This window comes from Pinus tabuliformis, chromosome 1_1, assembly GCF_031772625.1.
Source record: "Pinus tabuliformis cultivar Carrire ecotype Pingquan chromosome 1_1, CPIR1, whole genome shotgun sequence".
Taxonomy (NCBI): Eukaryota; Viridiplantae; Streptophyta; class Pinopsida; order Pinales; family Pinaceae; genus Pinus; species Pinus tabuliformis.
The window spans coordinates 351,320,819-351,333,785 of NC_142297.1; the positions used below are offsets into that span (position 1 = coordinate 351,320,819).

A 12,967-nucleotide genomic window follows, 5' to 3' on the forward strand; every position below is an offset into this window, starting at 1 on the left:
ACAACAAACACTAACGTGGCGGGCCGCTTTCACAAACTAGCCACTTGAGGTTAGAACAAGTGCTGACGTGTGAAACACTGACATCGCTCGATAAAACGCAGGGGCTTTAAAAGCTTTGACATCACCACAACAAACACTAACGTGGCGGGCCGCTTTCACAAACTAGCCACTTGAAGTTAGAACAAGTGCTGACGTGTGAAACACTGACATCGCTCCATAAAACGCAGGGGCTTTAAAAGCTTTAATTTCTCGGTGAAGGGTGTGATCGGAGCAAAAACACAGCCTTCCTGCAATAAGAACCAGCGAAATAGAGGAAAATCACCGTAAAGGCGTCTGATTACGAAACCGTGAACCAGATCGCGGGCCCAACGGTTCGATCCCGTGATCTCCAGAATCCGAAGGACGAAACACTGCGCAGGTCAACAGAAACGGGAACGAAAAAATTTAAAGAAAAGGAAGAAACAGAACTGATGCCTACGAAATAGACAGATTAAAATGTGTGTATGGCTTTGCACAGACAAGGGAGTGGGTCTGTGCAGGTGGATAGGGCCGCATTTAGGGCACAAGCGCACGGGAATGGCGGCATCAGGCACAAACTCAACCGCGGTAGAAGGTTTAGCCGCCTGCCAGGGATTCCGCAGTGTTCGGTGGCTGTATTTGTGCTTATTCTTTTCACTGTATTTATTATTACGATCGTCGGAAGCAATTATCCTTTCAGTGACAGAGGTTTGAATGTCGTCCAGTGCGTGGATTTACTGTTTTCAGTTTTGTATTTTTGATCATGATTTACTGATCGAAGTTCTGGATGCTATGCGTATAAATATTTTTTCTTTAAATACCGAACTACGTGTTGAAGGTATTTATGTAGTATATTATGAATTTGAAAAGGGAATCCTTTAATACTATATTTTGTTTAAGTTTGTTTTCAGTGTGCTGCAACTCCGTGAATATTAATTACCAGGGTATGATCTGATTCTATTTATTTACTTATTTTTAAATAATTAGATAAAATTTATTTCAGATGGCGGCTGCTAAAATTTGAACTTATTTGTTCGGTTTCTTTTGGGGTAAAGCAAAATAATTCATTTATATTTAATGGCTTCAAACTCATTCGGGACATATCATTGGTCTCCAAAAAACCAAGTTTTAAGAATATTGTTGCCCTTTTGAACCGCACCTCACAATAGCTTAAACAAAACCAGACTAAGAAATAGAGACTGAACAAGTGTATAAAACCCCCACTGCACGGTAAAACCAATTACTTAAATCAGATAACCAGAACATTATTTAGAGATGCTGTATTTGGTCTTGAGTTCAATCCCCGCTATCGTGACATACAGCTGCATAGGTTGAATTCCTACCAATGATGTGGATACCTTGCTGAATGGCTTGGTCTAGCATTCTGGTTAGGGATCCATATCCACATGATCTTGTAGGAAACCTTTATACACCTGGAGGGCACTTATTCTTCGCCAAAAAACCAGGGCTTTTGGAGCGTTAGCCCTTTTGAACTACCCCTCATCATAGTTTAAATTAAACCAGACCAAAAAACTGACACTGAAAACAACTACATAAAGCCTATCCATTGCATAATAAAACTAAGTAAATAAAACAAATAACCATATCTTTACTGCTGCTACCTGGACTGAAGGATGCTTTAGTTGGTCTCGAGCTCAATATCCCTCTTGTGCCATACAGCTGAATGGGTTGAATTCCTACCAATGATGTGTGTACCTTGCCAAATGGACTTGTCTGGCATTTTTTGTTCAGAACCCATATCCACAGGTTGTCTCGTAGGAATTTAGGAAACCTTTGTACACCTGGAGGGCACTTTGTCTTCTTGCTGGCTGGGGAACAGATCTTTCTTGACAAAGACCAGCTCCTGATGCTTTACAGCATAATCAACCAGGTATTCCAGGCAACCGTGAATGCTCTGCTCAAGGGCATCCTCCTGTTTATCGTTGTCTACAACTTTGACAAGCGGAAGAAATTTCACCCAAAGGGTGATTGTCTTGTCTTCAAATTTTGCCTGTCTAATTGTGTTTATTTGTTTGTTTGTTTTGTTTTTTTTTCTTTTCTTATGTCTGTGAATCTCTGCCTTGTGTTACTGGAAACAACCTAGGGAGCACCCCTCAAACATCATTCAACATTCCGAAAACAGATTGTGATGGGAAACTCCTAAAATAACCTATAACTTAACCATATTCGGCTTGTTACTGCATGGATTAGAAGTCTTGCAAAGGTTCGGCAAGATGCTTGGGCGGCACCACACAGGACAAGTGTCCACTGTCACTTTGGCATGAGTTCCCACTCTTTAGTTCAACTCTTAAAATGCTATAGGAGGCTTCCTTACAAAATCAAAACACTCCACCACGAGATTAGTAGATTAGTGCCTATAAATCTCTTCTGGGTGATGGGGTCTAGGAGTTAGTTTAGATTATTACAAATCTGAAAATAATATTTTACAGCAGTAAATTGCAGACCAGCAATCAGAACACTCAATAAAACAACAAGATAAACCTCGCAAGTGCACCAAATTGAGTGTAAGACAGCCCTTACAAATTAAAATTTAAAAGATGATTACCGTTGATTGTATTTTGGTATATGGCTGTAATCAATATTTTTTGCTTGTTGTTTTGAACTTGTAAGTGTGATTTTCTGCAAGTTAGGGCCACCCAATATCCTAAAAATGTGCAAATGAAACTTGGCATAGGTTGGAGGTATTAGAACTCTGACATACTTTTTCAATAAGCCTATAAACATCTCGAAATGCTTATTATTTCAAAAGATGTGCAAATATGAAAATACTACTTAGTTTTGGGTCAAATTCTCACTATGGTGAAAACCCACATTTAATTCATTGCTGACTTTTAATTCCCAACAAGCTTGGGATGGGTTTTATGCTTCAAATAACACTCAATGAACTTTGGGAAGCAAGAAAATCAATGGGGGGATGATAGGTATATCTTTGACGCCAAGTTTCCCTTGAAAAGGGCTTGTTGACCTTGTAACGGGTGGCTGTAACTTCTTGATGCAAACCTGCAAACCCTTGGACAGCTGCTTGTTTTGATGAAATAAACCCTTATCTGTGCCAGTGTTTTAAAAACCGACCGGCTTGAATCGGAAACCGGTCAAACCGGCCGGTTCATTAGTTGATCGGGTCAAACCGGTAGAAAAACTGGGTTTAAGCCCCCTCCTCGCCCAAAAATCACATAAACCTATCCTAATCGACTGGTTTAGGATGAAATCGACCGGTTTATGGTCAAACCGGCCGGTTCACTGCCAAGGCTGCGACAGACCCACACAAAGCAGTTTAGGAAGGTTCCAGGGAGTTTTGGAGGGAAAATAAGTGTTGTTTCCTTCCAAAAACACCCTCTCCAAGCCTTTAAAAGGAACTTACCCCTCTCATTTGTCTCACACATCTTATTTGAAGTTTTTGTGAGTTTGATTGGGAGCTCGGAGAGTGTTGAGTTTCTGCGGGAGTAGTCATCTTGGAGACTTGGAGTTGGTGTTGGAGCTATTTTGGAGGTAGTTTGGAGCTGTTAGTGGAGTTGGTATCTTCAAAAGGAGGCTAAGGAAGCTAGTTTTCATTTCCAGGTAAGGATTTTACTGTCCATGTATTAAATTTTTTTATGTGTTCTATGCTATCAAATTTTGTAGGCTACATGTGCATTTTTTTCCTAAATCTAGCTTTGGTTTTCCATTTTTCTTAGTTGCATTTTTTTTAAATGACGGATTTCTTTGCAAATTTTAATTATTTCACGCCAACATGGCTCCAAAAGCCAAGGACATTGCATGGACCTATTGTGATTTGATTGATGGAAAAATGATATGCAAATTTTGGAATAAATCTATTGGAGGTGGGGGTATTCTCAGATTGAAACAACACTTGGCTGAAATAAGAGGCCAAGTAAAGCCATTTGAAGCACCAAATGAAGTGTTAGGTCCTGTTAGGGCAGAATACCTTTCCAAGTTTGAAAAGTTTGAGGAGAATAAGGCTAGGGAGAAGGCCATCCAAGGTGAAATTGCAAGGAAGAGGGAATTAGTAGAAGCCATGAAAGAGAGTGGGTATGATGATTATGAGATTCAAGACCCCTCTTCTATCCCTTCCACTAATGACCCCTTTTACTATGTACCTTCTTCTCTTGGCCAACAATCAAAAGGAACAAAGAGAACAAACATCCAGAGTTATTTCTCATCCTCTGCCACCATTGCCTCTTCTAATCCCACTTCCTCCTAGCCAAGTCGTCAATCCACTTTGGAAAAAACAATGCAAAGGAACTTTTTATCAAAACATTGCTAGATGGTGGTATGATGCAGATATCCCATTTAATGTTTCTCACTCACCTTATTACCAAGCTATGTGGGACTCTATTATCGCTGCAGGAAAGGGCTTCAAAGGCCCTAGTATGCAATGTGCATGACTTGAAGGGAGCTCTTTTGCAAAAAGAGATTTCTTCTATTGATGAGTATTTGGCCGAATATAGAGATTCGTGGCTCAAAACAGGTTGTTCCATCATGTTAGATGGATGGATTGATGGAAAGAACTGTACTATCATTAATTTCTTGGTTTCTTGCCCTCAACGAACCATGTTTTTGAGATCAGTTGACACATCTGATAAGGTGAAGGATGCAACCCTTCTATTTGAGCTTTTGGATGACATTATTCAGGAATTGGGGGAGCAGAATGTTGTGCAGGTCATCACAGATAATGCTTCAAAACTATGTTCTTGCTAGAAAGATGCTTGAGTCCAAATATAGGGCCATATTTTGGACTCCATGTGTTGCACATTGCATAGACCTCATGCTTGAGGACATAGGCAAAGTGGAGTGGTTAAAAAACTTTGTAGAGCATGCCAAGTGCATTACAAAATACATTGACAACCACTCATAGGTATTGAGCCTAATGAGGAAAAACATTGGGGGCAAAGAATTTGTTAGGCCCACTATTACGAGATTTGCAACTCACTTCCTCGCGTTGTAATGTCTCAATGCTCAATAGAAAAACCTGCAGAACATGTTTTCTTCTGATGATTGGATTGAATCTCGGTGGGCTCGTAGACAAGATGGCAAAAACAACAAAAGGAAAGTGTTTGACAATTATTTTTGGAAAAGGTTTGCAGAGCTTGTGAAAATTACCGAGCCCCTCGTTAAGGTGCTAAGGATGGTGGATGGAGAAAATTTGGCCATGGGCTATATTTATGAGGCTATGAATCAAGCAAAGGAGCAGATATGGGCAACTTACAAGGATAGGTTAGCTAAACATGGCCGTATTTGGGAGATCATTGATAATAAATGGAACAATCAACTCCATCGTCCTATACATGCAACTGGGTATTTTTTGAACCCAAAGCATCATTATAAAGCTCAGCTAGGATATCTGCAAGATGGGGAGGTCAGAGCTTGATTGATTGATTGCTTGGAACGCATGGTCCCTACCTATGCAAACCAGTTGGAAATACATAGACAACTTACTCTTTTCAGTATGGCAGTTGGTACCTTTGGCAAAAACTTGGCAAAGATGGCAAGAGATGTGGATCAACCAGGTAAGCAATTCCAATTTCCAATTTGTTTTTCTTTTCAAGTTAAATTGTTTACAAATTTACAATTCAAATTATCTATAAATACTTGTAATTTGTAAATAAGTAATGAAATGAACTAAGTTACTAATTAATGTCTTTTTCTTTGCAGCACATTGGTGGGAGTCATTTGGCAGCCAATGTCCTCAATTGCAAAAGTTTGCAATTAGAGTCCTCAACCAAACTTGCAGTGCTTCAGGTTGTGAGCGCAATTGGTCTGTTTTTGAGCGCATACACACGAAGAAGAGAAACTGTTTGGAACAAAAACGGTTAAATGATCTTGTCTTCGTGCAATACACCCTTCAATTAAGGCAGAACCAAATGATGAACAAAACACTTGATCTGGATCCCATTTTGTTGGACGATATTGATATAACATCAGAATGGGTGGAGGAGACTGAAGATCCTGTGTTTGATGTTGATTATGATATTGACATGGCATTAGCGTGGGATGAAGCAGATTTGGTGGCGTCATCAGATTAGGATTAGTAGCCGCATCAAGGAAAGGAAAACAACCAATGGAAGACACTAGTCGTGCAACTCAACCAACTCGTGCTTCCATTAGGTCTACTTATATTGTTTTTGGTGGCAATGCTACTGAGGTTGCAGATGAGGCTGAGGCATCCTCAGAATCTGAACCAGTTGATGTCTATGTAGCTCCTGATGATGATCATGTGTCTAGTGGTGGTGATGAATTTGATGATTGATTATGGGTAGAGTCTAGATTTGTAGTCTTGTAGTAGGCCAATGACCTCATAGCCTGTAGCATTGTTTTTCGACTTTATATGCCATTTAGAGCCTCATTGCTTATTTATTTTGTCGATGATATGTATTGCACTCGGTGCCATTTTGATATATTCCCATTTACATGGTATATAAATGAGCAAACTTTGCATATTTTGTCTCTATTGGCTTGTAATCATGGTTTTAAATCTTAAAAATAGTTTTTTTTCATTAAAAATTAATTATTTAATGTATTTTTTTAAAAACTGGTTCATTGAGATTTGACTAGTTCCGGTTTGAAACCTGATTTATTAGGTGGACCTGTTCGGTCACCAGTTTTGGTTTTTAAAACTATGATCTGTACATACAAAGACACCACCTTTCTTGAGCCAAATGATTAAGTCAAATGTAACAAAACCCAAGTGCCAAACTAGCTAAAAATTGAGAAATTAAGCACAAGCTAGTGATTGTTTTTGTTTTTATTTAATTTTTTGATTTTTTGTTTCTTTAAATGTATATGAAAAAAAAACTGAAAAGCTTTGGTTTTTGAGAGTTTTCTGATGAAATGAAAACATGGTTTACCTTTTATCACACCAATTACCTCTTGATGCTAGATTATGATCACACTCCTCCCTAAATCAGTCCTTGAATTTATAAGACAAAATGTGAATTTGGAGCGTTTGCACTAGTTACCTCCACACTCTTCTGGTGCCAAAATTCAACTAGGAGTGACTCCTTTCAATGGAACACCTCTAGCCAATATATCAACTATGAGACTAGAGAATTCTAATCTTTTATGGAAGAACCTTTGACAAAGTTGTCAAAAAATCAGATTTTGAAAATTCCAACTCAACAAGAAAAAGGTGAGACCTAGCATTCTAACTCTTTTTCTATAAGTGACTATGTAGACCCTCAATGGATTGATCCAATAACTTTGTGTGATTTTCAATGTAAAGCAGTTTTCTCATGAAGCACATATTTTCATATGAGCTAAGAAGAAAAAGATATAATAGCCAATCCATAAATTGAAGGCAAAGGGTTTGCAACAAAGAAGCTCTTATTATGGCATTAATGATCTCACATTTTCACAACATGGTTTACTAAGGATGGAGAGCTCTAAATTTATAGATGAGGTTCTCAACAATAATCCTCCTTAGATCCACAAGTTTACGTGACTTGTCTTCCACAAAATTCTTGGAGACTATGTCAAAACTAAATTTTGAATTTTACATTCCTCAAACATTGCCCAAGGAGGTAGACATCTCATCAAAAGGGGTTATAACCTACAAAAGGAAGGTCGTTTGGGCCTTTAGAGTCCAACATTTTACTTCTTCTTTGCTTGGTTGGTCTTCAAATAATTTTGGATGGCTTGCTATGCTTGAGCACTTCATCAAAATGCCTCAACGGTCGTGAAAAAGGCCTAGACGTCCCCGAACGGCTAGCATGCGTGGACGACTCCCCTTGATGAAGGTCAAAACTTGCACCTGAATTGTTTCTTGACATGCGCTGGATGCTTGCTTGATTGAGTTGAGTTGAGTTGTTGGTGAAGAAATCCTCTTTTGCTCCATCCTTTGTTTGGATTAACTTGGAGTACTCCTTACTTTGCCATTTGACCCTCTTGTTGGAGAATGTAGCTAGTTTCGGTCTTCATAATTTGTACCATTATGTATTTTATGTAAAAAGTAAAAGAAAAGAAAAAGAAAAATTATTATTATTTTTCTAGACAAGCATGTTCTTCATGCTTTCAGGTTTTTGAGTCAAAGTCCTATTTGAACCGAATGTAAAAGAAAAAGAAAAGTAAAATTTTAGACATAATTTTGGGACAGAAACCCCTCTAGATGCCAAGTTGGCCTTGCCCCAAAGGACATGTCTATTAGCACCCCTCTAAACTATATAAATAGAAGGAAGATGGAGCTCATTTACACACACGCACTTGGATGTTTTTGGTCCGAAATATCGTAGAAAGGGCAAAGAAGAAATGGAGAGCCAAAAGCCAAAAAAGGGGATATATTCTTGAGCTAGAACTTATGGAAGATTTGTCTTGGTTGACCTCTTATTGCTTGTCTCTTGCTGATGAATCTGCTGGAAGGAAGGAAGTTTTGACTTGGCATCTAGAGGTAGAAGTTTCTGTGGTTATGGGTCTTGGATATCTCATTTGATCTATTCTATAAGAAGGGAATTTTCTGGGGTTTCCATTTGGAGTGGTTTTTCCCTGGCTTAGAGCCTATATCTTGTGTTCTATTGTCTTCTGTGATCTTCATGTTTCATAATAATTGCTTGATGAAGAAATAAAACATAATAATAAAATGCTAACAATCTCACAAGTAATTATCATGTAATGGAAATGTAATGATAAAATGAAAAATCTTCCGATTTCCAACATGGTATCGAAGTTGTGGTTGAACAAGGATGTCTGAGGATCAATAATTGTTGGCTCAGAACGATATCTCTATGCCTTAGAACTATGGACAGGCTCATCACAAAGTGGCTCGCCCTCCTCTACAAGAGATCGATATATATATTTTGTGATTTGCTTATTATAAAAAGCTCGCATGGTTTGAAAACGTTTTGTGGAAATCCTAGAAGATCCGATCACTGGTGATGATTCATTGTGGCTCGTGTAACTCAATTACCCTATGTCTTGCACGACGTATTGGGCTCACATTTACCGATAATTGACAATTATTTATTCTTGTGGCTGCTGACTAAGATCTGCATGGTATCGTATATATATGGATCTTGGGAATCCTGTGCATCGTCTCTGGTGATTGTTATGAATTTTCTTTGGCTTGCACGACATACATACTTATGTAGTAGCTCGTATGATGAAGAATCAGGTGACATCGTTGAAGCTCACATGTCTGTATCACATATTGATATCATGTGACATTGCTCTATGTGGCATTGTGATTCGATATATATATATGATGATGTGACTCACACAAATTGATGAGACTTATTTCATATAGTAGCAACAGGTTACATCGTTACAATGGCTTGGTCTTCTCCATAGCATCAAGTCTCTGTATTGCACTATATAATTTAAATCGTAGAGAAGTAGTTGTAACAGAGATATCTATAGTCGTAAGAATTTGTTGAAAGCACTGTAGTAATTGATTGTTCACGATGGCATAAATTAATCAACAAAAATTCATGACATATGCTATAGCTACAAATACAATGGCACAAAATTGTATCACTGCTGTAATTATTAGCTTGTGGCTCCTTACTGTGTAGACATGGCTCGGAGTTTCAAACAAGACATAATCCAACAATGATATTTATAATAATTAAGAAAAATTTGACTTATTCTTTAAAGTAGCTTGCATCAATGCTTATGTTGTTGCCTTCTACAAAAGCATCTTGACTCATGACATTGATAAAGAGGACAAGGTCTTCTGGATGATCTCGACAGATCATTACATTGGCTTGCTTTCCTGTAGCTGCTAGGCATCCCTTGACAAAGATCTAGGCATTCTGTTGGCATGGTTTGCTGATCTGTGTACCTCAATGATATAAAAAATCTTTGGATCATGAATCACATAACAATAATAAGACAGAGCTTCATATAATTATAAGACAAATGTGATGTATGATGGCAATCTTGGCATAAAACTTTAATGACAACCATGACAGTGATATAAGCAAATATATTAATAACCAGATGTGGTATAGCTGTAACCTTCATGTGACATAAGGAAGGAAACAAGATCATGATCTTTTAAAACATGGGGTTTGGAGGATTGGATAAGCATCTAAGATTGTTACTCCTTGAGGATAATGTTAAGTTATGGTATGTTCTATGCTTATAACAGTTTACTTCTTTTTCTTATTATATTCCACCGATTAGCAATCACATGTACATAAAGTAAAGTGCAGATAGAACATTAAACGATCGACAGAAAACAAGCCAACACAAGAGACACAAGATGTGGAGGCTAGCCAGGGACAAACCCCACAATGTGTGGGGAAACCCTTTGATCAAATCTTCTTTTATCTTCAATAATTCAACAGAGAGAAATAGTACAATAAATTTGATTCATATCAGCAGTAGCAAACCCTAGATCAGTAGCATCAGCATTAGCGGCTTCATTATCAAACTAGGGCAGACCATATCTCACAAACCGACAGTTGGATTGACTTCATTCCACCACCAAAAGTTTCGGCTTCCAGAGGAGGTTCAGATGAACCTAGAACGCAGTTCAGATAAGGAGATCTTCTAGGCCACACAAGTCAATCTTTACTTCTGCAGTTGCAGCTTCAGTTTCAGCAGTTTCCGGCTTCAAACTAGGGCAGTCGATATCTTGCAAACCGTTCGTCGGATTGACTTCATTCCACCACCAAAAGTTGCGGCTTTCAAAGGAGGTTCAGATGAACCTACAACGTAGTTCCAAAGAGGAGATCTTCTAGGCCACATAAGTCAATCTTTACTTCTGTAGTTGCAGCTTCAAATTCAACAGCTTCCGGCTTCACATGTGTGAGAGAGAGAGACCCATTTCAGCGCAGTAGAGAAGAGACTCATATCTGCGCAGTAGAGAGAGAGAGATGTGATGAGATGAGTGAGTCCAAATGAGGAAAAGTCCTCTTATATTTATACACAACGTTGGTGGGTGAATAGATGCGACTGTTGGGCTTCTGAGCCTACATGAGTTGTAGGTCGGCTTGATAATAATTCCATAATCAAAATAAATTCATATCTCCATGAATACTTATCGGAATTGGATGATCTTTATATCAATCCTACACCTCTCGACGAGAGGAATCTAATAAAAATATTATTAGCCATGAATAAGATGACCCACATGAAGTTTTGCCCTGGTTGCCAATTTTAACACTCCCTCTCAACCATGGAGAACTTCATCTGCAATCTGTCTATCGGTCGTTACTATTCATCCATCAAATGCACTACCTTGTACAGCCTGACCCTTGCCCTGCTCTGCTCTATTCTGCCTGTTCTGCTTTGTCTTGTTCTGCCCTGCACTGATCTGTACTGTTTTGCTCTGTTCTGCTCTGCTCTTGCATTGTTCTGTTCTGCTCTGCTTTTGTCCAAATTATGAAGAAGAAGAAATGATCGAGGATGTATCATACTGACTCAAAGTCAGTCTCAGAGTATGTACCACTGGTCCCAGACCAGTCTCAACCAACCCAAAGTCAGCGTCATGGTGAGTACAACTCCAATGGTCCCAGACCAATATCATCCTCCACTGACTCAAAGTCAGTCTCAGAGTATGTACCACTGATCCCAGACCAGTCTCAACCGGCTCGAAGTCAGCGTCATAGTATGGTACAACTCCTACCACTGGTCCCAGACCAGTATCATTGATCCCAGATCAATGGAGGTCATCCTAGCATAGGGAGTACGGTAGTTACAACGATGCGTCCATCGGTACTACTATGGTCCCTAACTTCATTTTCCTGCTCATTGATCAGATGAGAGGTACTTCCCATGAGTCCCAGACTGCATGGGTAGGATGCCTCGACAGGGGAACTAATCAATCCTGTCCTCACAGGAGAACACATCAATCCTGCTACAATTGCCGTGGAGAACACATCAATCTAGGCCTCACAGGAGAACACATCAATCCTGCTACAATTGCCATGGAGAACACATCAATCCAGGCTGCCATGGAGAACACATCAATCCAGGCCTCACAGGAGAACTAGTCATCCTGCTACACAGGAGAGCGAATCATCCTGTTCCACAAGAAAGCGAATCATCTTGTCCCACAAGAGAGCGAATCATCTTGTTCCAGTGTGCACCACCAAGGGAGGGTGAGTCACCCTGTGGTCATATGTTGCTCCAGTAGGAACCGCAAGCCCTCAGAGCTCCCAGAGCTCAATGTATGCAACATGCAGGGCCCTTGTACAAGGGTTTCTTGCTGACTCCAAGTCGTTTGGGAAAATCACAGATTAGATCTTTCCTCGGGGCTTTGACAAGGTGTGTCAACCTGTACATCATCTTAATGTGATGGAGCTTCCTTGCTCATCGACTTACCATATCCCAGATGATGTCTATCTGCTGGAGAAATTGACGAATACGGGATTCCTCAATAATCGAATCCCACCTCTGGTTGTTACAGAGAATCACAGTGGTATCCAATGTAAATCCAAACAACTCACTGAAGAGCTTTCGCAACCAGACTGCCTCACACGAGGTTATGCTAGCAACAATATATCCTGCTTCGGCGGTGCTCAAAGCCACCGACTTCTGCTTCCTGCTCATCCAGGATATCGAAGCAGATCCCAAGGTGAAACAGTACCCGAAAGTGCTCTTACGGTCCACCACACTGCCTGCCCAATCAACATCAGTATATCCAAGTAGTCTCACATCTTCGGCTGTGTATCTTAATCCATGAGAGATTGTGTCCTGAAGACATCTCAGAAGATTCCTGGCATCAATCCAGTGAGGCTCAACCAAATATGAGCTCACAATGCTAACTGCAAAACATATGTTCGGACGAAGGTTCACCAAGAACATCAATGCGAATGAGTTTTTGAAACTCAGAGGCATTTCCCAAGTCTGGTCCGACATCACTACCATATAACTTCTAAAAGTTAAGATCCTCAAGGTAGTCACAGGCTTGCAGTCCATCATACCGAATCTTTCCAATATATTTACCACATATTTTCCTTGAGATAGGAAAATTTCCCTTGGCTTTTGCCAC

The 12,967-nt window shown here is 39.6% G+C and overlaps 1 protein-coding gene across 2 annotated transcripts in view; it reads left to right on the forward strand.

Annotated features, from left to right (window-relative positions):
• The first annotated feature begins 231 nt into the window (after positions 1 to 231).
• The window catches only part of LOC149213033 (uncharacterized), a 230,975-nt gene continuing 218,239 nt past the window's right edge, over positions 232 to 12,967 (forward strand). For both annotated transcript variants that reach the window (XM_089391940.1, XM_089391941.1), the window contains exon 1: positions 232 to 726. In XM_089391940.1, the coding sequence (XP_089248066.1) occupies positions 504 to 726 (223 nt within the window). In that variant the 5' untranslated portion in view covers positions 232 to 503. The remainder of the gene's footprint in view (positions 727 to 12,967) is intronic.